Below are 24,294 nucleotides of genomic sequence, written 5' to 3'. Positions count from 1 at the left end.
TAGCAACCTCTGCAGGAGCCTGCAGCCAGCCAATTAAGCAACAGCAGTAATAATGTAGTCATTTATTTAGTAGGAAGTTACCAAGCTTTTACCACGTAATAAAACAATGTCAGGGTCCAGAGACATAAAGGTGAATTTTTAAAAAATCTCTATCTTCCCAAACTATAGTGTAATTGAAAAGAAATATTAAAAACGTTAATGTGTTACAGGTACTTCGATAGTAGGGTAGGGAGAAGCCCAGAAGTGGGAATCAGCCAATCTCAGTGGTCTTCAGGAAGAAGAACATGCATCATAAAGGAGCTAATCTTGAACTAAACTTTAAAAAGTTAAGAGATATCCTTCAGGTAGAGGTACATAAAGAACTTGCCAAGTCAAGGGACTGACATAAAGAAAAGAGCTGGCAGAGGAAAACGCTGGGGATGGTCAAGGAACAGTAAAGTCTTCTCTCTTAACTACATCTTAAGTGCCTCACTTGATTAAGCAGCACTTCCACTCTTTCTGCAAACTGGCAGAAAATACCCTACCAGCATCTGTGGCAAGTCAGATGGACACTAATGAGCCTGTCCCCTTCTGCTTCCACTTCTTGTATTATGTGAGTCACAGGAGTTTGTTCCCAATCAGTTTGTGGCAGTTGTACTCATTACTGAAATTATATAATTAACATAAACAACACTGGAGAGTTGTTGTTTCTGTGAAAATTAAGTTGGGTATTTTGAAAAAACTTGACTTTTATTTTTACTGAGTCACTAAGAGAAGCTACAATAGAAGCAAGCCCAGGAAATGGAACTATAAAAGAATAAAGGAGGATTATAAAATTCCCTATGATGAGATTCTGCCTCAAATTGCTTTGCTGATATCTCAAGTTCTCACTCTAAAGAAACCAGGCCTGGAAATCATGAAAGATGCATTATGGAGGCATTTTATGCACTAAAAAAGATGATTCATAAAATCAAAGTCTTGCCCCTATGTGAAAGATAAGACAAATGTACACTCAAGTTTTATGTTAAGATATTTTAAGGTGGTTTTTTGGGTGTGCTTTCTTTCTTTAACCAATGTTTTGACCATCAAACTGGTGTCACTATTAATGTACTGGTTGAAAGAGTTTCTTTTGTAGCATGAATTTAGGAGAGGATGAGAAAAGATCAAACTGAAGAAAGGGGCAGGAAGGCTCCAAAAGTCACAATAGGGCATTTGGACTTTATTCTATAGATCAGGGAGTGGCAAACTATAGCTCACAGGTCAATCTCAGCCCAAAACCATTTTTATAAATAAAGTTTTATTGGGACATAGCCATGTCCATTCAGTTAGAGGAGTACCTATGGCTGCCTTCACACTACAATGGCAGAGCTGAAGAGTTGTTATAGAGATGGTGTGCAGGTATACAAGAAGGTTTAGGCTATGCCTACAGGAAAAGCATGAAATACTTCCTTCTTGCCAGTCACTTCTTTCAACAAAAGCCCTCGGCCACTGCAGGACCAAATGCCCTAGAGAACAAGGAAAGGCACAGAAATAAAAATCCCTCTACTCTTGGGGATGGAGGTATAAAATGGCTGGTCCAGGATATTAAACTAATACTAATTAGAAGTCTCCTACCACTAGGGAAAGACATTGAAAATCTCTCCCACACAAGACCCACCACTTTGATTTCCAGGGAGGAACTGGAACACTGAGAATGTCCCACCGCCAGGGCCCAGGTGTACAGGTCTATGTGAGACTGAGGCTTGGCCAGGAAAAAATAGAGCATTACAACTACCTGCTTAGTAAGCATTGAGCAGCAAATAGTAACAATGCTACAGGACTACAAAAGCATCTGAAAGCCAAGAGTGGAGTATTAAAACCCTCCAATACCCCAAATCCTGTGCTAATAGAGCATCCAAAAGGAATCTGAAGCCTCTAGGGACTGAGGATGTCCACAGCAACATCATTAACCATTAGGGAAATGCACACTGAAGTCATAATGAAAGGCCACACTCTGGGCTTCCCCAGTGGCTCAGCGGGTAAAGACTCTGCCTACAATGCAGGAGACACAGGAGATGCAGGTTCGATCTCTGAAGTAGGAAATGGCAACCCATTCCAGTATTCTTACCTGGAAAATCTCATGGACAGGGGAGCCTGGCGGGCTACAGTCCAACGCGTTGCAAAGAGTCGGACATGACTGAGCAACTGAGCACAGCACAGTACACTCATGGCTGAGTAAATAAAACACATTGAGAATATCAAGTGGTACCAAGGATGCAGAAGTATTTCTCATACTTTATTGGTAAGGAGCACTCTGGTGCAGCAACTCTGGAAAATAGTTGATCAGTTTCTTATGAAAAGCTATACTTACCCTAGGGCCCAACAGTCTACTCCTGGGTAGTTACCCTAAGAAAATGAAAACTTATGTTCACATAAAATCTTATATAGGAATGTTCATAGCAGTTTTATTTGGGACAGCTGAAACCTGGAAGCAACCCAAACAGAATCAGCTGATCTTCCTGTATTTGCAGGAAGCACCAGCATCCACCCATTCCAGGACCCTAATATAGTGTTGACTCCTCCCTCTACCTCACTTTTAAAACACCAAAGTCCTCCTTATTTTACCTTCAAAATATATGTCATATCTGCATTTTCTTCTCTATTTTTGCTCCTATTTGACATACGCTAGGTACCAACGATCTCTTTCTTGAACTTCTGCACAGTTCCCTAACAAATATAAATGGCAATTCCAGTATTGTGTGTTAGTCACTCAGTCATGTCTGAGTCTTTGCAATCCCACGGACTGTAGCCTGCCAGGCTCCTCTGTCCATGGAATTCTCTAGGCAAGAATACTGGAGTGGGTACCAATTCCCTCCTCCAGGAGATCTTCCTGACCCGGAGATTGAAATCGGCTCGCCTGCATTGCAGGCCAATTCTTTACCATCTGAGCTACCAGGAAAGCTCAAATTCAGTATTAGACCTACCAAATGGATCTACCCCCTCCCCTCACTCATGTAAAACACATGTTTGGATACATAAACATTTAATTTTCCCCCCAGTATATGGCGGGGGGTGGGGGTGGGGGGGCGGGGAAGAAAGTTCCTTTAATTGGCACATAAGATCTTAAAAATCCTCTCCAGGCCCATTTCTTGCCACTTTCAAGCACCTATTTTAGGCTTCAGCAACAACAAATAGATGTTGTTTAATATGCAAAAGCAACTGAGTTTCTCATCTCACTCTGTCTCACCTCCGTGACTTCATTCATGCTGTCATCTGTGCCAGAGTTAACATCCTTCCCTCCCTCTTCCACTGACCTGTCCAAACCTTTAGGGTTCAGTTCAGGGGTCACCTCATTTTGACTTCTCCCTACAATACCCATTCTCCTGCTCCAACTAGGAACCCACTTTCATGTTTGTAAGAATCTGTCAAAGGAGCACTAAAGACTGCTGTGAGCCTGGTTTTGGCTTTTCTGAGTATGACAGTTTCCTAGAATTGTTCACAGAAGAGATTTTAAAAAGCAAGAGTAATACATAGAAGTGATTAAGCCTTTCAAATATGCCCTTTGTTCCCAAGGTTCCATTAATTGCCATTTAGGGAGGGCTTATTTGCAATGTCCTCAATTACTTAGGCAACTAAATAGCATTTACCGATCAGATAGAGCAGCATTTGCTTAATAGCAAATAACAAATGCAGTGGCACAGTCCGTTGATAGTCTCCTTCCAGAGATGGCTTTATTTAAGTTTGCGCTCCAGAGGGAAATTGCTTTTTTTTTTTTTTTTTACTGAAGTACATTATAATTGTTCACATAACCACTTAGATCTAGAGATTGGGGTTTTTTTCCCTTAATTTTTTACAGAATTAAGTAATGAATATACCAAAAGAGCATATCTAAGTAACTCCAGAGTCCATTCCACTCATTCAAATCTATTCCTGCCAGTAAAAGCTTCATGAAATTCCTATCTGATCAAATCACAACCCCACAACTCTGAAGACCCTGCTCTCATCTGACCTTCTCAGCTAGAACATCTCTGACTACCCAGAATTGCTGTGAGATTTCTCTTCTCCAACTTTTTAGACAGTTTTGTGGTAGTTTCTATGTGCTTGCCAATGCTTCTAATTGTTGTTACCTATAGGGAAACAAAAGGGAAGAAACAGGCCGAACACTGATGTTCAATATAAAAATGCCAGCTGGGGACTTGGCAAGGGGCAGGCAAGACCAGATTGTGGAAGGCTTTGATGCTAAACTCAGGGCTCAGACTTTATTAATGGTGAAGATTCAGATAAAGAAGGTTTTCAGGTCCTTGACAGAGTGTTGTATCCCATGTCTCAAGAAAGTGGCCCTAAGTCAATGAATCCATCTTAAGTTCTAGTCCTACCTATTGATCAGCAGAAAATCCCTGAAGCACTGATTTGAGAATGATTCTGGATCACATAATTAATGAGAAATATCTGCATAGAGGTACGGGGAGAAGGAACTTCTCTACACACAGCATATTATGCCATAGCTCTGGACATCTATACAACTTATATAGTCTGCAATTTTAGAACTGAGCACAAAGTCTCTAACATTGGTCTCAGATTTTGGCCTCAGTTCCTCAGTAGTTTAAAAAACTAAGTCAATTGATCATGCACTTGACTTTGTCCAAAGAGGAAAGAAGAAGAAAGTAGAGGAAGAGGACCACAATTCATGTAGGGCGGTAACAAGAAGTCCAAGTTGTAAAATGATGGGTGCAGAAAGGAAAATTTTGAAACGCTTCATGGGAATAAATATTTGCCTTTTCTCAGTTTTGCCTTATATTGGTCCTCACACTGTCCCTGGGCAATGGCAACCCACTCCAGTACTCTTGCCTGGAAAATCCCATGGATGGAGGAGCTTGGTAGGCTGCAGTCCATGGGGTCGCTAAGAGTCCGGCTCGACTGAGCGATTTCACTTTCACTTTTCACTTTCATGCATTGGAGAAGGAAATGGCGACCCACTCCAGTATTCTTGCCTGGAGAATCCCAGGGACAGAGGAGCCTCAGTTCAGTTCAGTTCAGTTCAGTTGCTCAGTCGTTTCCGACTCTGCAACCCCATGAATCGCAGCACGCCAGGCCTCCCTGTCCATCACCATCTCCTGGATTTCACTCAGACTCACGTCCATAGAGTCCGTGATGCCATCCAGCCATCTCATCTTCTGTCGTCCCCTTCTCCTCCTGCCCCCAATCTCCCCCAGCATCAAAGTCTTTTCCAGTGAGTCAACTCTTCACATGAGGTGTCCAAAGTACTGAAGCTTCAGCTTTAGCATCATTCCTTCCAATGAAATTCAAGGGTTGATCTCCTTCAGAATGGACTGGTTGGAACTCCTTGCAGTCCAAGGGCCCTTCAAGAGTCTTCTCCAACACCACAGTTCAAACACATCAATTCTTTGGCGCTCAGCCTTCTTCACAGTCCAACTCTCACATCCATACATGACCACAGGAAAAACCATAGCCTTGACTAGACGGACCTTAGTCGGCAAAGTAATGTCTCTGCTTTTGAATATGCTATCTAGGTTGGTCATAACTTTTCTTCCAAGGAGTAAGCATCTTTTAATTTCATGGCTGCAGTCACCATCTGCAGTGATTTTGGAGCCCCAAAAAACAAAGTCTGACACTGTTTCCACTGTTTCCCCATCCATTTCCCATGAAATGATGGGACTGGATGCCATGATCTTCGTTTTCTGAATGTTGAGCTTTAAGCCAACTTTTTCAGAGGAGCCTAGTGGGCTGCCATCTATGGGGTCGCACAGAGTCAGACATGACTGAAACGACTTAGCAATAGCAGCAGCAAACATCTTTAAAACTCCTCTTCTATGACTTAAAAGGTCAACTCTATGATAATATTTCTTATCAGTCATTACAAAAATCCTTCCTAAGTGGCTGCGTCTGAGTGGCGACAGACTCTAATAATAAAATTTAACTCTTACTTTGCCTTACACTCTCTCTATTGAAAGTGAAAGTGAAAGTCACTTAGTCATGTCTGACTCTTTGCGACCCCATGGACTACAGTCCATGGAATTCTCCAGGCCAGAATACTGGAGTGGGTAGCCTTTCCCTTCTCCAGGGTATCTTCCTGACCTAGGGATAGAACCCAGGTCTCCCCCAGGCAGGAAGATTCTTTACCAGCTGAGCTATCAAGGAAGCCATTTGCCACCTAAAAAAAAAAAGGCTCCAGAATTCATTTCTACTGTAGCATAGCTGCAAATTTGAAAGAGACTGAAATCAACCACTTTTATGTGTTTTGTTAGATTCTTTCACAGGACTGGTTAACATCTTGACAGATATCATTTGGAGATTCACTGGAGACTTCATGGCACCTGACCTGGTTTGCCGCGTGGTCCGCTATTTGCAGGTAGGTAGCACCTTCCAAATATGATGAGGCAAACTGACACCAAAATTACCTCTTGGATTCTTCATAAGGAAAATAGTATAAAACCCTATACTTTGCTGCAACAAATTGCTTACTTCTTCATAGTTGAAAGGACAAGCAAAATTTATATTTTTCATGTTTTTTGTTTGTTAAAAATAATACATGTATCAAGAAAACACAAGTAAGCAATAATAAGAACATAAGCATTCCTAGTTTAAGCATTAGGTAAAATTTCTGGGTTATTATTCTTTTTGACATATTCTGGCTGTCTTAGTTCAAGGATGCTGCTATAAAAATACTGTTCTGACCTGGAGAATTCCATGGACTATATAGTCCATGGGGTCACAAAGAGTCAGACACGACTGAGCAACTTTCACAGAGTAGGTGGCTTATAAACAACAATTTATTTCTCACAGTTCTGGAGGCTGGAAGTCGAAAATTAGTGTACCAGCCTGGTCAGGTGATGGCCTTCCTCCCGACTGCAGACATCTCATTATTTCCTCACACACCATGACCAAATGGGATTTATTCCAGGTATGCAAGGCTGGTTCAACATTCAAAACTCAATTGATGTAATTCATAACATGAAAAGGTAAGAAAAGATTATATGATCCTATCAGTAGATACAGAAAAAGCATTTGAGAAAATCCTATACCCACACATGATAAAAACTCTCAGCAAACTATGTATAGAGAGAAACTTCCTCAACTTGATAACAAAAATCTGTAAAAAAACCTACAACTACCTCAGGCTTAATGGTGAGAAGCTAGAAGCTTTCCTCTTGAGACTGGAAATAACAAAGATGTCTCCTTTCACACTCATATTCAGCATCATGCTGGAAGTTCCAACTAATTCAAAATGACAAGAAAAAAAATAAAAGGTTACACAGATTGGTACAGAAAGATGAAATTAAATACATCTGTGTTTACAAATAACTTTGTCTATATAGACAATTAAGTGAAAACCAGCAAGGTCGCAGAATACAAGGTTAGGGGATGACAGAGGATGAGCTGGCTGGATGGCATCATCAACTCAATAGATATGAGTTTGCGTAGGCTCCAGGAGTTGGTGATGGACAGGGAAGCCTGGCATGCTGCAGTCCATGGGGTTGCAAAGAGTAGGACACGACTGAGCGACTGAACTGAACTGAACATACAAAAGTTCAGATGTTTTTTCATATACCAGCAATCAACAATTTGAAGTTAAAATTTAAAACACAGTACCATTTATGTTAGCACCCAAAATATGAAATATTTAGGTATAAATATAACAAAATATGTGCAAGATCAATATGAAGAAAACTGGAAAAACTCTGAAAAAAAATCAAACAATATCTTGAAATGTAGAGATATTCCATGTTCATAGACAGGAAGACTCACTATTGTCAAGATGATAATTCTGCCAATACAACTTATAAATTCAATGCAATTCCAATCAAAATCCCACCAGGTTATTTTATATATATGGACAAACTCTAAAGTTTAAGTAAAAAACACAGAACAGTCAATACAATACGGAAAAAGAAGAATATGGATGGAAGATTGACCCTATCTGATTTCAAGAATTACAAAATGCTCCAAAAATCAGAACAGCATGATACTGGAAAAGAATCAACAAATAGATCAATGGAGCAGAATAGATAGTGCAGAAAGAGATACACACAAAAAGTCTAATGGATCTTTAACAAAGGATCAAAGGCAGTTCAATGGAGAAAGGATAGCCTGCTCAAGAAATGCTGCTGGAGTCACTGGATATCCATTTGCAAAAAAGAATAAGTAAGAATCCAATCACAGACTTCGCCCCTTTCACAAGAACTAACTCAACATGGATCACAGACTGGAATGGAATACGAAGTACTATGAAACTACTAGAAAATAACATAGGAGAAAATCAGGGGACTTCGGATATTTCTGTGATTTTTTTAGATATAACATCAAAAGCACAATCCATGAAAGAAACAATTGAAAGTTGGGGTTTTATGAAAATTTAAAATTTATTCTCTGCAAAAGACACTGTCAACAAACTGGAAAAATAGGGCACAGAATTGGGAAAAATATAAAAAACATATATTTGATAAAGAAACAAAAGTGAAAGAAAGAAAATGAAGTAGCTCAGTCGTGTCCAACTCTTTGCAACCCCACAGGCTGTAGCCTACCAGGTTCCTCTGTCCATGGGATTTTCCAGGCAAGAATATTGGAGTGGGTTGCCATTTCCTTCTCCAGGAGATCTTCCTGACCCAGGGATTGAACCCAGGTGTCCCACTTTGCAGGCAGACGCTTTACCATCTGAGCCACCAGGGAAGTCAAAGAAACAAAGAAATCCTCAAATAACAATAAGAAAATAATCAACCCTCATCAAAGTGGTCAAAAGACCTGAACAGATACTTCACCAAAGAAGATCTACAGATGGCAAGCAAGCATATGGAAAGAATTTCAACATTCATTACTTAGGCATTAGGAGATTCCAAATTAAAACAATGAGATACCACTACACACCTATTAGAATGGCTAAATCAGTATTTTTTAAACTGACGATACCAAGCGGGACTGAGAATATGTAGCTATAGGAAGTCTCATTCATCTTTTGTGGAAATGCAAAATGGTATACTTTAGAAGACAGTTCGGCAATTTCTTATAAACTTGAACATACTCTTACCATAAGATCTAGCAATTGTGCTCCTAGGTATTTACTCAGTTGAGTTGACAACTTATATCCGCATGAAAGTCTGCACAAGAATGTTTATAGCAGTTTCATTCACAATTGCAAGAAATTGAGAGCAAGATACTCCTAAGAAGCTGAATGGATAAATAAACCAAATGAGCTATCAAGCCATGAAAAGTCGTGGAGGAATCTTAAAAGCACATTGCTAACTGAAAGAAGCAAGTCTAAAAAGATTATGTTTGTGTGATTATAACTACATGACATTGGAAAAGGAAAAACCATGCAGACAGTAAAAAGATCAGTGGTTGCCAGGGATTGGAAGGGATTAAATAGATAAAGGCACAAGGGATTTTTAGGACAGTAAATCTCTTCTGTATAACACTGTAATAAAGGATACATGGCCTTATGCATTTATCAAAACCCATGGAACTGTACAACACAAATAGTGAATCTCAATACAAGCCATGGACTTCAGTTAATCATAATGTATCAATATCAGTCTGTTAATTTTAAAAAAATTGACCACTCTAATGTAAGGTTTAATAAGAAGAGAAAGTATGTGTGTGGCAGGGTGGGGCGGGGGGGGGAGGTGGGGTGCGGCGCGGCATGGCTAATATGGGTACTCTTTGTCTTCTCTGCTCAATTTTTTCTGTAAAACTAAAACTGTTCTAAAAGATAAAGTATATTGATTTTTTTAAGTCAGTCCAGAGATTCTACTTTAAATGAATCCAATCTGGCATTTTTCTAAATAAAAAAATTTAAGTTTTCTGCATTTAAGTCTCATTTTTCTACAAGAATTTTTTTTTTTTGGGGGGGGTGGTTTCGTATTTCCTAGGTCATTTTTGTCAGAATTGAGGGTGGGATGGTGAGAATTTAGACATATGTCCTCAAGCTTCCATCTGTTCTCCAAATGGTATCCCATATGTTGTTGATGTGTAGAAATTTTATTGTTGACATTTATGAATTGACTATAATTGTACTTTAATTTCCTTCTTGACTCAAGTTAATTATAAGGGTGTTTAAATTTCCAAGTGGTATTTTAAAAAAAATTCATGATACTAATTTCAGCTTTCATTGCTTGTTGTTTTAAATTTGCGAATTGTATAAATTTCACTTTTTGGAATATATTGAGGGTTTTTTTTCCTTGATAGCTTAGTTTATGATTAATTTTTGAAATACTGCTTAGATATTTAATAATAATGTGTATCATTCTTAGAGTTTGTTTAATTATTTCTACCTATGTATTATTGTACTTATTTCCTCTGTAGAACTTTGAACATTTTAGTTATATGTATTTAAGTTCAGTTCAGTTCATTTCAGTCGCTCAGTCATGTCTGACTCTTTGCGGCCCCGTGAATTGCAGCACTCCAGGCCTCCCTGTCCAACACCAACTCCCAGAGTTCATTCAAACTCACGTCCATCGAGTCAGTGATACCATCCAGCCATCTCATCCTCTGTCATCTCCTTCTCCTCCTGCTCCTGATCCCTCCCAGCATCAGAGTCTTTTCCAATAAGTCAACTCTTCACATGAGGTGGCCAAAGTACTGGAGTTTCAGCTTTAGCATCATTCCTTCCAAAGAACACCCAGGACTGATTTCCTTTAGAATGGACTGGTTGGATCTCCTTGCAGTCCAAGGGACTCTCAAGAGTCTTCTCCAACACCACAGTTCAAAAGCATCAATTCTTCGGCACTCAGCCTTCTTCACAGTCCAACTCTCACATCCATACATGACTACTAGACAAACTATAGCCTTGACTAGACAGACCTTTGTTGGCAAAGTAACATCTCTGCTTTTGAATATGCTATCTAGGTTGGTCATAACTTTCCTTCCAAGGAGTAAGCATCTTTTAATTTCATGGCTGCAATCACCATCTGCAGTGATTTTGGAGCCCCCCAAAATAAAATCTGACACTGTTTCCACTGTTTCCCCATGTATTTGCCGTGAAGTGATGGGGCCAGATGCCATGATCTTCGTTTTCTGAATGTTGAGCTTTAAGCCAACTTTTTCACTCTCCTCTTTCACTTTCATCAAGAGGCTTTTTAGTTCCTCTTCACTTTCTGCCATAAGGATGGTGTCATCTGCATATCTGAGGTTATTGATATTTCTCCCGGCAATCTTGATTCCAGCTTGTGCTTCCTCCAGCCCAGTGTTTCTCTATATTTAGTGTTATGCTATTGTTACATCTGGGCTTCCCTGGTGGCTCAGACCATAAAGTGTCTGCCTGCAATGTGGGAGACCCGGGTTCAATGTTACATTTAGGTTCATTGACATTCTGTTGCCATTGTGGTATTGTATCTATTATAATATAAATGATCCCTTCAATCCAGGTAGTACTAATTGCTTTGAATTTAATTTGTCTAATAGTACTATTGCAACAAATGCTTTCTTTTAGTTTTCAGTTGCTCATTATACCATTGGCCATCACTCTATTTTTAAAGTTTGATAATCTTTTGGTTTTAGAAGTTTCCCTTCTAAATAGTATACAGTTGGATTTGGGCAAGAGTTGTGTAAACAATCTTTGTTTCAGTGGAGGAGCTCAAGCCATTCATTTTTATTTTGACAAACAGTGTTTGGTACTATTTCAATCATACCATTTTAATCTTTCTGTGTTAATTTTTTATTCACTCATTTTTTTCCCTTTCTATATATTTGGTTATAACTGTGGTAGGCTGAAAAATGGCCCCCCAAACATTTCTAAATCCTAATACATGAAACCTATGTATGTTACCTTATATGGCAAAAAAGACTTTGCAAATGTGATTAATTTAATGATTTTGAAATGAGAAGACTATTCTGAATTCTCTCAATAATTATTACTATTGAGTCCAAAGGCAAACATACACATCCTTGTTAAGAGGGAAGCAGAGGAAGATCTGACACGCAGACAGAAGGGGCGCTGTAACCATGGGCTCAAAGATGGTATTGGTGTGACCACAATTCAGAGTTCTCTGGTAGCCACCTAAAGCTGGAAAAGACTAGGAAAGAATTCTCCCCCAGAGCCTCGAGAGGGGGAGTGGCCCTACCAACACCTTGATTTTGACCCCGTACAACTGATTCTGACTTCTGGTCTCCAAAAATATAAAAGAATAAATTTATGTTGGTTTAAGCCACAGTGTTTGTGGCAATTTGTTATGGTGGCCATAGGACTCTAATAGATCTTTTTTCTCTATTTCTATTTTACTCTATCATAGCTTATCTTTAAAGTGCAATACATCTCTATCAAAATAAAAACAACAAAAAAGATGTCTAAAATATCTAAATAGAAATTTGATGCAATTGCTTTCCTTCTCCTTTCTGCCCTCATCCAACTCACCAAATTTTCTCTGAAATATTATGTAATGATATTCATAGCTATTTTAAACATTTTGTGTTTTTCTGACTCATTGCTTACTATGGCTTTCGTAGTCTATCCCCTTTCCTCTTATTGAGTACTTAATTTCAAAACAATTCTCAGTCAGCAGAAATGTTTCTTCAATAAAGATTTTTTTCCAAAAGTAGGTGATGTTTTCCTTCTACTTATATGTAAGAAAATTATTCTGTGGCTTGGTCCAAAAATATTTACCAAATTTTTGAATCACAATTTTTCTTTCAATGCTCATTAATCTTTTTGTTCTGTTTTCTGGCATTTATTTTTGTGGGGAGGAGGTATGACAATTTGAGGTGTATTTCTTTCAGATAATCTTTAACATCTTTTAAAAAAACAAAAACCCTGTCTAGATGTTTGAAGATTCCTGAAGTTAAATATTCTTTTTGACCATGTCTCAAAAGTAGATATCTTTTTACTAACTCTTCCTGCTTCTCTGGCCAGTCTGTTGTGAGCTTGTCTCTTGCCCCAGGTCCTGAATTTGTGTGAGCCAGTCATCTCACTCAGCACAGTTGCAGATGCCACGATTCCCATGACTGTCTCATCACAATATTCTAACCCATGCAGTTCTCCCAGTGAGAGTTCTCTTTCCCATCCTTCTCCTCAACTCAGTGCGGCCAGCATTAACAATTCTTAATCCATGGATCCCACAAAGAAACCCCAGTTTTCTCTAAGGAGACAGCCGTCTTATTTTTGTTGCTGTTGTAAAACTTGAATGCCATTTTTCTCTCTGATCACTCATCAGATTCTCAGCAAGATGAGAATTTCTTCCTATATCCCTCAGGGAAGGCGTCAATCTCTGGTCAGTTTTCAGAACACCCTCTCCATGGCACCTTCTGCAACACAGATGCTGGGATGTATATGTGGCAGCGTTACAGAAATAAAAATAATAAAGAATATTGATGTAGCTGATTATTTTTCTGAGGCAGGGAATTAACAAAATGGTACAAATTCAGACAAAAGTTCTTAACAAATTCATGTTATCCCTATTTCATCTTAGAAGAAATTCAGACACTCACCCTTAGACTTCAGTCTTCGAGTTACTTTCTACTTTCTATTCACTATGAATTTGACCAAAAGTTTACAAAGTAGTGATATGGCTAGACTCCTGGTAGAAATGAGGCTCAAAGTTATTCGAAAATTTTCCATCTTGATAATCCTTTCAGATATATTTCATTTAATTACCTTTTGAGTATGCTCTTCACAGAAGAGATATTAACCTCTTAAATCAAAATGTTCTTCTCTGCAAAGTAAGCAAATACCACTGTACATGGGATAATTAAAGGACATGGGTAAGCTTAATAAAAGAGGGTGGGAAGGCAGAAGAGGGGACCCAAAGGCTGACCCTAGTGGGCAGCTCTGCTGCAGAAGTGGATGAAGAAGGGGAGCTCTAAGAGTGTCAGCCCAGATGGTGATAAATGATTCAAAACAGCACCCAGGCTCCTTGAAGCCAGATTCCCTCCTATCATCTTTCAACAACTCAAGTTGATAAAAGGCAAATGAACGTTTGTTTCTAATTATTCTGGAATGTCAACTGTAGCAGAGAAAATTAGTTTAGCTTTAAAAGTCAATTACAAACAAATGTACCACGCAAATGTCAAGGGGGACTGATCCTTGGAGAAATGTGGAGTCTCCAAGAAGCCAAGCGAAAGAGTGAGCAAGTGAGAACTGGAGGCACTCTCACCTGTCACAGCCAGCAGTGCAAAGTCCAGCACCCAGAAGAGCCATCTTCTGCCTGGGCGGGAGTCAGGCATTCCTGTCCATACTCCAAACCTCATCCAGCCCTTGGTTTGGTGCCTAGGTTTTTAAATACCACAAAATGCTCTTCTTTCCATGATTTGCATTTCCTCACCTTTATGAAACCACTCACCTCCTCTCATTTCTGTCTTCAGGTTGTGCTGCTCTATGCCTCCACCTATGTCCTGGTGTCCCTCAGCATAGACAGATACCATGCCATCGTCTACCCCATGAAGTTCCTGCAAGGAGGTGAGCAGGCTCAACCAAGTACTATCTTTGGGTGAGGGTTTTTGCTAATATTATCCTCTTAGTAATGGCTCTTTTCCTCCCCCTTTCTCCTCTTCTTCCCCTTCCTTCCCCACGTCTTGAGTCTGATTGTCGAAAAAGACGTAGAAAAGAAACTTGGCTTCCTGGGAAAATGCTGACAGTTGGCCTGGACGGCCAAGAACTGTGAGGAAAGATGCTTTGCTGAGCCCACTCTGTGACCATTTCCCTTGACACTGATGCTTCCAGCTTTTTTTTTTTTTAGAGTAGTGGCGACACACATAACTATCCAAACCAAGGAACACTCCCGCTTCAACTTGCTTATTTTCCAGAAAGAAGCATTTGCCTTCCTTACTCCAAAACCATGGAAATAATTGGGAAAATGTTTCAAATTGATAATTATAATGGAAACAAGGAAAACCCTCTTTGATCCAGAGATAGTGAAAAATCCCTGAAAGAAGGAAGCAGATGGGTCAGCGGGAAGGCTGAAGGCACACAACCCACAGTACACACAGATGATGCTACAGCAATGAGGCAGAGGTCTTCCTAAATAGATCGTGGAAATGCCTGGAGCAAGATGGACTCGGGGAAACTGGCAGGGTGATTCTTGGAGTACAATGAGGACCTTTTATCACAGCACATCTCCCTTCCTGCTGTCCTTCCCCTTCCCAGATTTGCAGCAAGGATGAACATCTCTGCTTCCAAGTAGTGGGGACACTGGATTTCAAGAGACAGGGTGGGGCCCTGGGGAGCAATGACACCTTGGAGGGGTGGTGGATACCTAGTCACAGGACTAATTGTCCATTGCTCTGCCCACAGGCAGAGGCCACTTACATCTCTGACCTCCAAAAGCAAATAAGAGTCCAAAGTACTTCACTTTTCCAAGCAGGCTGTGAAACTGATAAAATGAAGAACCTAACATGAAATCTTGTCTACAAAAATGAGGTGCAATCAAATTTCATGAAAAAGTGTGACAAAAGCCAAACTGTACAAAATAGATAATATGTTTAAAATACCGTTCTGCAGAATTTACACCTAAGGAAACAAAATTAATAGAGCAAGCAGAATTTTAGAATAAGTAGCAATAATGTCATTAGATACTATTAAATATATCAGGCAGTACTGACACAGATACTTTGGATGGCAACGTAGCAATACCTAATTAAAATGTAAAATGTGCAGCCCTTTGATATAGAAGTTCTACTTCTTGGTATCTTCTCTGGACAAATGCTGACATGTGTGCATATATACACATGTGTTGTGTATTGTAGGATTACTCAGAATATCAGGAATTCAATGCTCACCTTAGAGTCCCTCCATGGAGGAATGGATAGCACCCTAGGTAGAAGTTGTAATAGCTTAGGTTCATTGATTGTGTACTAAGTACTAGTCATGATTCTAAGTTCTTTGTATATGTTAAATACTTTAATCCTCACAACAGCTCTATGATATAGGTTCTATTACTATTTGCATCTTAGTCTGGGCAACTGCAATTCAAAGGGTTAAAGAAGTTTGCCCAAGATCACAGTTAGTAGTTGCAGGGGCAGGATTTGAACCCAGGTGGTCTGGGTTCAGCTCAGGTGCACTCAAGTACTATATATCCTGTCTCTCAATGAAGAGGTAGGACAGCCACGGAGAAAGACATGCATCACCATGAAAACGTCTGCATCATATTTTGAGTAATAAAAACAATATACATGCAGTATGTTTAAAGTATAATATTAATACAAAGAAAAACTCAAAACAACACTAGATATTGTGTGGAGAGAGAGAGAAGAGCAGGAAAGAATGCAAGAAATAGGGAGGTCTCAGAATAATAAACAATTGCCCACAAAAATGCACACCAACTAGTACTTACCTCTGGGGATGGGAGTTGGAATCTCCATAGTGACCACAGGGACTTATATGCCTTTAGGTAATTTTTATACCAGCAACGCATCAGTGTGATGTGAAACTAATTTTAAGATAAAATTGATATCTATTTCTAAGGCTTTTTGTAGGTTGCATGTAAGTGTGTATGTGAAGGTGTGCAATCTGTACGAAGCTTTCTGGACACTGTTATGGTCTAGTGATTATGGCAGAGAAAGAAGTAGGGGAGGAAATGGGGTAAATGGGAGAGACATTTTACTATATGTGTATGCAGAAGTATGATACGTTTACTCATCCATCTACTTATAAACACCCAGCAAGCTCTGGGGAGGATTGCAGACAATGTACAAAAAGACACCTATACCAGAGTATTTCAAGGTGAAGAAATTGGAAAAGAAAACATAAGTATAAGAAAATGTGTGAGGGGTTGTCCCAGGACATTTGCTAGAGGTAGAGGCTTTGGGATGCATAGCCAAGGGGGCAACATGGTGAGTTACATGTCTAACCATATTCATTAGCTAAAAAACAAATCAACTATTTAGGTTATGGAAAATACGACTGGTTCTGGGAGATACGGCCCAATATTATGGATTGGTCTCTAAATTACAGGAAAGACAGCAATGAATATTATAGTGTTCTTTAAAATATGGAAAGCAATTTATTTCCTTACTATAAAATTAATAGAGGCTTCATGTAGGGCACTTGGAAAATAATCACCTCTAATAACTCCAGGGAAAGATGCAAGCTTGGAAACAGAAATTAGCCACTTTCCCTTCCTCCGCCCAATTCCAACTGAAGTCCTGCAAGATGCATACAGATAGGAGGACACCTGCAGCCGGGAAGGAAGCCGAGGAAAGACGCCATCCGAAGACCAGAAACTTCAATGAATTCCCAGCACATGGGGATCAGATTAAACATAACATGGATGCCAAGCCCCCTAGGAAAGCTGCATGGCCTGGCAGGAAGATGAACAGATCCTCAGGGTTATAGGATGAGGTAGTCGGTGGCACAGGGTGGAGGGAACCATGTGCTAGAGCCTTCTTGGTGCTCCAGCTCGTTGGAATATAAGGGGCGAGGGGCAGGATTGAGAAGGCAGGCAGGAGATTCCCACAGAGCAGCACAGAGAATGGGGCCAGTGGAGGCCGGCAGGGACTCTCCTGTGCCTGAGTAAGCACATGGCAATGGCAACACAACCAAAGGAAGGAGAGCAGCAATGGGGGGGTGCACACATTTTACTGATGCTTTACTGCTTTTTACTTACGTGGTAGTTTCCCTAGCCAGCAACTCCAGAGGAGTCATCGGTTTTAAAGCTCTTCAGTAAAATTAAATGTGAGAATATTTAGGAAAGCATCAACCAATAATGAAGAGAGAGATATAGTGCCAGATATTAAAATATACAACTCTGTTAATTATAACTGTTTACTACTTAAAGTCACTGATATCAAAGAGCTTTCCTGAGTTTTCAAGCAGGTGGAGAGTCCCCACCCCTACTGGGTCTCTGGATACATGTACCTTCTTTGTAGGTGAAGATGGAGAAGCTGTGTACAGTTAGTAAAAGCAAGACCTGGAGCTGACTGTGGCTCAGATCATCAGCTCCTGATAGCAAAATTCGGGCTTTAAACTAAAGAAAGTGGGGAAAACCACTAGGCCAGTCAAGTATGGCTTAAATCAAACCCCCTATGAATATACAGTGGAGTTGACAAATAGATTCAAGGGATTAGATCTAGTAAACAGAGTGCCTGAAGAACTATGGTCAGAGGTTCATAACATTGCACAGGAGGCAGCGAGCAAAACCATATCAAGAAAAAGAAATGCAAGTGGCAAAGGGGTTATCTGAGGAGGCTTTACAAATAGCTGAGGAAGGAAGAAAAGCAAAAAGCAAGGGAGAAAGGTATGATGGGAAGACCTAAAAAGACCATATTATAATTCTGCCCCAAGGTTCCTGCTTGTTCACTGTGCCAGTTATATCTGTTTTCTACATCTTTCCAATAGCTCTTTTCAGACTGACAGTTCAACAAGAACAGAATCCCAGATATTATTCTCCCAAATATTTGGGATTCAAGATTCTAATAGAGTCCCTAGTTTCTTCTAGAATTGTTCTCACTTCTTATAGTCTTCCTGATCACATCCTACTCACCTCTCTACAATACCTCCTGATTCTACATTTCCCTCCCTCACCCCGAGACATGAACTGCCTTTCCAATTTGGAAGCTGGGAGGTGGAGGGAGGTGTCCTGTCCCTGGATGAAGGGGCCCACCAGGGTCAGTCAACACAGACAGCACAGCTACAGTGGAGATGAAGATGAAGGGCTTCAACACCAGCTTAACAGAAAGCATCATAAGAACTGTTTCAAAAGAACACTCTCATGTGTATTAATTGTCTCCATCTGATACCATCATGGTTAGATGAGCAGAGTGTATATTTTTTTAAATTCCACTTTCAAGAACTCAGTTTGAGACTGAGTGGTTTGCCCAAGGTCAAGACATCACACCTGAAAGAGCCCAAATCTAGTGTGTGGGGTCAGAGCTACCAGACTTCAGAGCTTGGTTAAAAGAACTCTGCTCTCCAGAACCAAGCCCATTGCCCTTTCTCTGCCATACCACTCCTCCCTTGTTCCTTCAAACAAAAGAAGGCTATTGAACGTTTGCCAAACAGCTTTCAAACACTGTCACAGTGCTTCATATTGCTAGGTATGTGAGGAGAATAATAACCAGATCAAAGGCCCCATCTCTGCCTTTCAGGATGAGCAAGGCACCAGAGACAAGCATTTGCACAGCAACCTATCAAATGTACGTGATACAAACTGAGCTCCATAGTACTGTACGAATGTGTCAGCATCTCAAGTCAAACAGGTAAATCAGGGAAGACGAAGAGGAGAGATTGGGCCAAGCAGTGCTCTAGCTTCTGTGATTAAATTCTCCCTTTAATCCTTGCATCAGCCCTAGATGCAGGTCCTATTATCCCCATTTTATGCATAAGGAAACTGAGGCTCTGGGAGTTCTAGAATTCCTCTCCCACCACGATCTTTTTCCACACCAGATACCAAGTGTGCTCCCAGAGGCTGTTTCCAGATGCCCAGGCATCCCTCTCTTTTCTTTGAGCAGAAAAGCAGGCCAAGGTCCTCATCGTGATTGCCTGGAGCCTCTCTTTCCTGTTCTCCATTCCTACCCTTATCATATTTGGGAAAAGGAAACTCTCCAATGGTGAAGTGCAGTGCTGGGCCCTGTGGCCCGACGACTCCTACTGGACCCCGTACATGACCACCGTGGCCTTCCTGGTGTACTTCATCCCCCTGACAATCATCAGGTAAGAGGCCAGCGGGCCAGACACACACAGGGGCTTTCCCAGTTCACCAACTGCTGTTCTCGTTCCTTCCAAGGCACTCATTGCTCCTAGTGTCCTTTGGGGAACTGGCTAGGAGACAAGATCTTATGTAAAGCTACCATATGCTAAGCTCAACTCCAAGAAGGAGGGAACTAACATTTTCTGATTATGTGTTATGGGGCAGGCCTTGTGAAAAGTGGCTAACAATTATCCCATCCAACACAACTCTATGAAATAACTACTCTTATCCCCCATTTTATAAATGACAAAACTCAAGCACAAAGAAGTCAAGTAACTTACTCAATATAACATGGGATTTAACCCCAGGTTTGTCTGATTTCATATCCTGTTCTCTCTCCTATATCATGCAACTTTTCAAATATAAGACCTAGTACCAGTTTCAGAAACCTTATAACTGAAAAGACAGACAAACTTGAAACAAAAATGAAAACACAGTACACACAAAAACATGCTAGCATGTGTATTCCATGAAGTCAAACAATGGCCGGGAGCACTCCTTGGAAGCATCCTTTAAATGAGGGAAGCCTTCAGATAGGAGAAGGGGAAGGTAGGGAGAACAGGCTCCCTGGTGACTGGGGATAAGGGTGTATATGGTGACTGGAAAGGACAGGCAGGCAGTGCCAATGGAAGAGAAGTTGGCAATAAGCTCTTTCTGGATAAGGTGAGGCTCATTGTGAAGGGCCTTAGGAAATAAGCCATAGGATGTTCCCTTTGCCCTGCAGCCAATGGTGGACCAAAGATGGTCTTTAAGTAGAGAAGATCACAACCTCCTGGACAAGGCAGGTTCTCCCTTAGTCACATCACAGGATCCTCTCTGAAAGGGTGGCTCAGCACAGGTTGGTGGGATTGGGAACAGCAGGGAGACAACTGGCTTGTTAAGTATGAACATGGAACTTGCTGATTCTGCACCTCTTGAGTGTTCCTAAGTCTACTATCAAGTGCCACATAAGCTGTCCTGGGCAAATGAAGATCAGCCTTTGTGTTTCAATATTAATAGTATAAATAATGCTGTGATAAAAATCTTCGTACTTAAAATTATTCATGAGTCCCTGATTATTTCCTCAGAACTCATTCTAATGGAATTGCTAGATCATAGATGATGTTCATTTTAAGACTTTTGATGCATATTCATAACCTGCCCTATTAAAAAAAAAATGTGTATTCCTGCCAACAGCAAACAAGAGCTCTGATTTTTCTTCCCCTGACCCAGAGAAAGGTGATATCGTTTCTTTATTAAATCTTTCCTGATCACAAAGGTTTAAAAAAGTATCTCATTGTTTCCATATGCATTTCTTGGATTAAGTGATTGGATATTTTCAAGTGTTTTCTGATGTTATAGGAATTACTTTTTCTTGCTCTTTGTTCATCTTTGTCTCATAAGATGCTAAAGCTGGAAAAATGTTACCCATTACATGGTCCAGCCCCTAAACTTTTCACAAGCAAACCTAGAGCTAAAAGAAGTGAAATGACTTGCTTTCCAACAAAGGTGGACAAGAGCAGAGTGATTCCCACGGTCAGCCTCTCAGCCTTTCTGAGATTGGATATTGTCCAGTCATCTCTGCTGAATCCACAAGTTAATATCTATAATGTATTTCAACTTACTGCTCTCCTCTTCACCAAGCTGAATATGGAAGGAAGCTGGAAGGGAAGATGAAAGTTATTTAGACAGTCGATCAAAACTAGGTAACAGCCATGTTAAAAGAAGCACAGAAAGAGGCCAGCTGCAATGGTAAGAAAGTATTTGGAAGGAAGCGAATCATGTCGTCACAGGCAACTGACACATTGATTTCAGCAGCAGCGAATATCCCTGCTGCTCTCCTGATTGATTTCCCATCAGCTCCTGAAATCAGTTCAAACCCCTGTTCCACAGGGTAGATGCAACCCTGAAGTACAGGCTCACAACATGCTGTCTGGCCAGATCTCTCACTCAGGGCTTTCACGGTCTGAAAATTTCCCCATTCATTCTAGCTGCCTCTTCTCCAACTTGCTTACAGTCCAGCTTGTGCATTTTTGTAGTGTCCTTGGAAAACGCAAAGTCTAACTTAATGATTAAAGGGGGTGATTTCAAAAGTCCTTTTCACTCAGCCCTTGTCAGACTTAAGGTATCAGTAAATCCTGCTCCTTGATGCTTGCTTCCGGCCAGGGCAGAACCATGAAAATGCAGAGTGACCTTGTTCTGTACTTTAGCTCCCCTGAAGCGTTTCCTACCTACTCAGTCATTATCTTCCCTCTTCTGCCTCCTGTGGTCAGCCTTCTGAGGGAGAAAGAGCTTCTCTCTGGGAGGATGCACCAGAGCAAATCACCTGTTCTTGAACAAGGACCAGGCATGAACAAAGTTTTCTGAGGCATTTTTTTCCAGTTTGAGGGATAAGTTGCTATAATTTCATCTGTCTCAGAGGTAAAGAGCAACTCTTTTTTATTGTTTTCTTTTTTTCTTAGCCACACTTTGGCACCCTGAGCTTGATTCTGTTGCTAGTGACTCGTTCAGATAAGTTTAAACTCTTAATTCCAAGAGTGAGTAGAAGAAAGAAACAACTCAAGTGTTCACTAGTTTTATTAACCATGTCTCATGCTTTATTGTCCCTCATGCATGATACATTTATATACAGATATATATATACACACATATAAGTGTATATTCTTGCCAATCATTTTGGTAAGAAATTTTGGCAAATATATATATATATATATGTTGTTGCTGTTTTAATTTGCATTTCTTTCATCACAAATGAGGTTGAACATATTGAATACCACTTCACTGAGTTATGCAAGCCCCTTTGCCATGACAAGGCTGTTATACATGAAGGGGAACACATTTTATATGTTCATTATTATTTTTGTTTTCTTTGCTTTTTATTTATTCATTTACTTCTGGCTGTGTTGGGTCTCCGTTGCTGAGTGCAGGCTTCCTCCAGTTGCCATACAGCAGAAGCCACTCTCTAGTTGTGGTCTGTGGGCTTCTCACTGCGGGGGCTTCTCTTGTGGAGCACGGCCTCTGGGCACAGGGCCCTGCTGTAGTTGTCGCGTGCGGGCTTGGTAGCTGTGGCTCCTGGGCTAGAGCACAGGCTCCTTGGTTGCAGCACATGGGCTTAGTTGCTCAGCAGCACGTGGGGTCTTCCCAGGTCAAGGACTGAACCCATGTCTCCTGCATTGGCAGGCAGATTCTTTACCACTGAGCCATCAGGGAAGGCCTATTTCTGTTTTTTAAGTAACTTACCTATTCATATTCTTTTTCTCCATTTATCTTATTCTCTCTCTTTAGAGATATTTTTATATAAAAACTTTCCCTGTTTTTATATGATTAGGATATTTCCCTAGTTTGTCCCTAGTTTGCCTTTTCATTTTGAATATGATTTATTTTGCTTTTAGTTAATAAGACTGACATAATCAAGAGACAGAGAGAAATTATGAATAACTAAAATTAGAAAGTCAAATGAATCAAATTATAGGAAAGTACTTGGCAAAAGTTTATATAAATTCATATGAAAAAAATGAATGAAATGTAAATGGCTTTTCTGTAATATATAAATATTTTATATTTAAGTGTACTCACATCCACTCAAACTTTACATTTTTTATTTCTATTCTCTCTTGGGAAAGAATAAGTTCATTTCACAAACTTACCTATATTTTAATTTAACTTGTAAATGATTTATTATTTTACTTATTTGAAAATAATGGGAGCATGTTAAAAATATCACTTTAAAATTGTTTTATTTTATTGTGATGTCTGATTTGGAGGTTTTACTTGATTTTTATGTAATATAAATTTAAAATGTAAGTTAAATTTATTTATTTTATTTTTTTACTTACTGAATAATTTACCTTTTCTCTATGGTATGAAATGGTAATTCCATCATATGCATATTTATATTATAAATGTTCTTAGTGTTTAGGAGCTTTCTAATCTCTTCACTTTATTTTGTTTTTGTTTTCTCTATTCTTTATCTTTAGAGAAACCATTGTACAATAATTTTTTTCTTCTTTAATATGTTGTAAATATTTCCCCAGTTTTTCATTTGTTTCTTCATTTTGAATATGATTTCCTTTTTCTCATATGAAAATACGCTTAATAGCATTTTTCTCATATCAAACTGGCAACATTTTTAAAAAGACTTGGGAGTGAGGGACACAGTGGGAGGCAGAGAGTGAAATTTTTAACAAATTTTCTTAAAAAACAATTTAATAAAATTCAATGAGAATCCTTCAAAAGTTTATACAGCAAAAAAAATCAATGGAGAGTTTCAGATTAGCAGATGCAAATTATTGCACATACGGATGAATAACAATGTCCTACTGTATAGCACAGGGAACTATAGTCAGTATCCTGTAATAAACCATAATGGAAAATAATATGAAAAAGAGTATATATGTATAACTGAATTACTTTTCTGTACAGCAGAAATCAATATAACACTATAAATCAATACACTTCAACAAAATTTTTAAAAAGTAAAAAGTTTTTAAATAGAAAAGAAATCAATCAAAAATGTCCAAGCTGAAGAGGAAATTACATGGTCCTGATTAAAAAGTACTACCTTGTGAAGGTATCCCCTTCTCATTAAAAAGTCTCTGAGAATATGAAATAGAATGCATGCATAATATTCCACAACGTGGTTGAATATGCTTTCATTTTGTTTCCAGTTAGTAGAGATTGACACATTTAAGAAAAGGAGAGACCACATAAATAATTAAGTAGTGGCTTA

General features: G+C 39.6%; 1 protein-coding gene across 2 annotated transcripts in view; it reads left to right on the top strand.

Annotated features, from left to right (window-relative positions):
* NPSR1 (neuropeptide S receptor 1) overlaps positions 1–24,294 on the top strand; it is a 159,849-nt gene that overhangs the window by 110,264 nt on the left and 25,291 nt on the right. The window contains exons 3-5 of one of the 2 annotated variants that reach the window (XM_068973322.1): positions 6,225–6,328; positions 14,266–14,359; positions 19,348–19,549. In XM_068973322.1, the coding sequence (XP_068829423.1) occupies positions 6,225–6,328; positions 14,266–14,359; positions 19,348–19,549 (400 nt within the window). The remainder of the gene's footprint in view (positions 1–6,224; positions 6,329–14,265; positions 14,360–19,347; positions 19,550–24,294) is intronic. The other variant, XM_068973323.1, reaches the window with a different exon arrangement.

Source organism: Capricornis sumatraensis, chromosome 5 (assembly GCF_032405125.1).
Source record: "Capricornis sumatraensis isolate serow.1 chromosome 5, serow.2, whole genome shotgun sequence".
NCBI classification, from domain to species: domain Eukaryota; kingdom Metazoa; phylum Chordata; class Mammalia; order Artiodactyla; family Bovidae; genus Capricornis; species Capricornis sumatraensis.
This window is presented reverse-complemented; position numbering and strand designations above follow the sequence as displayed.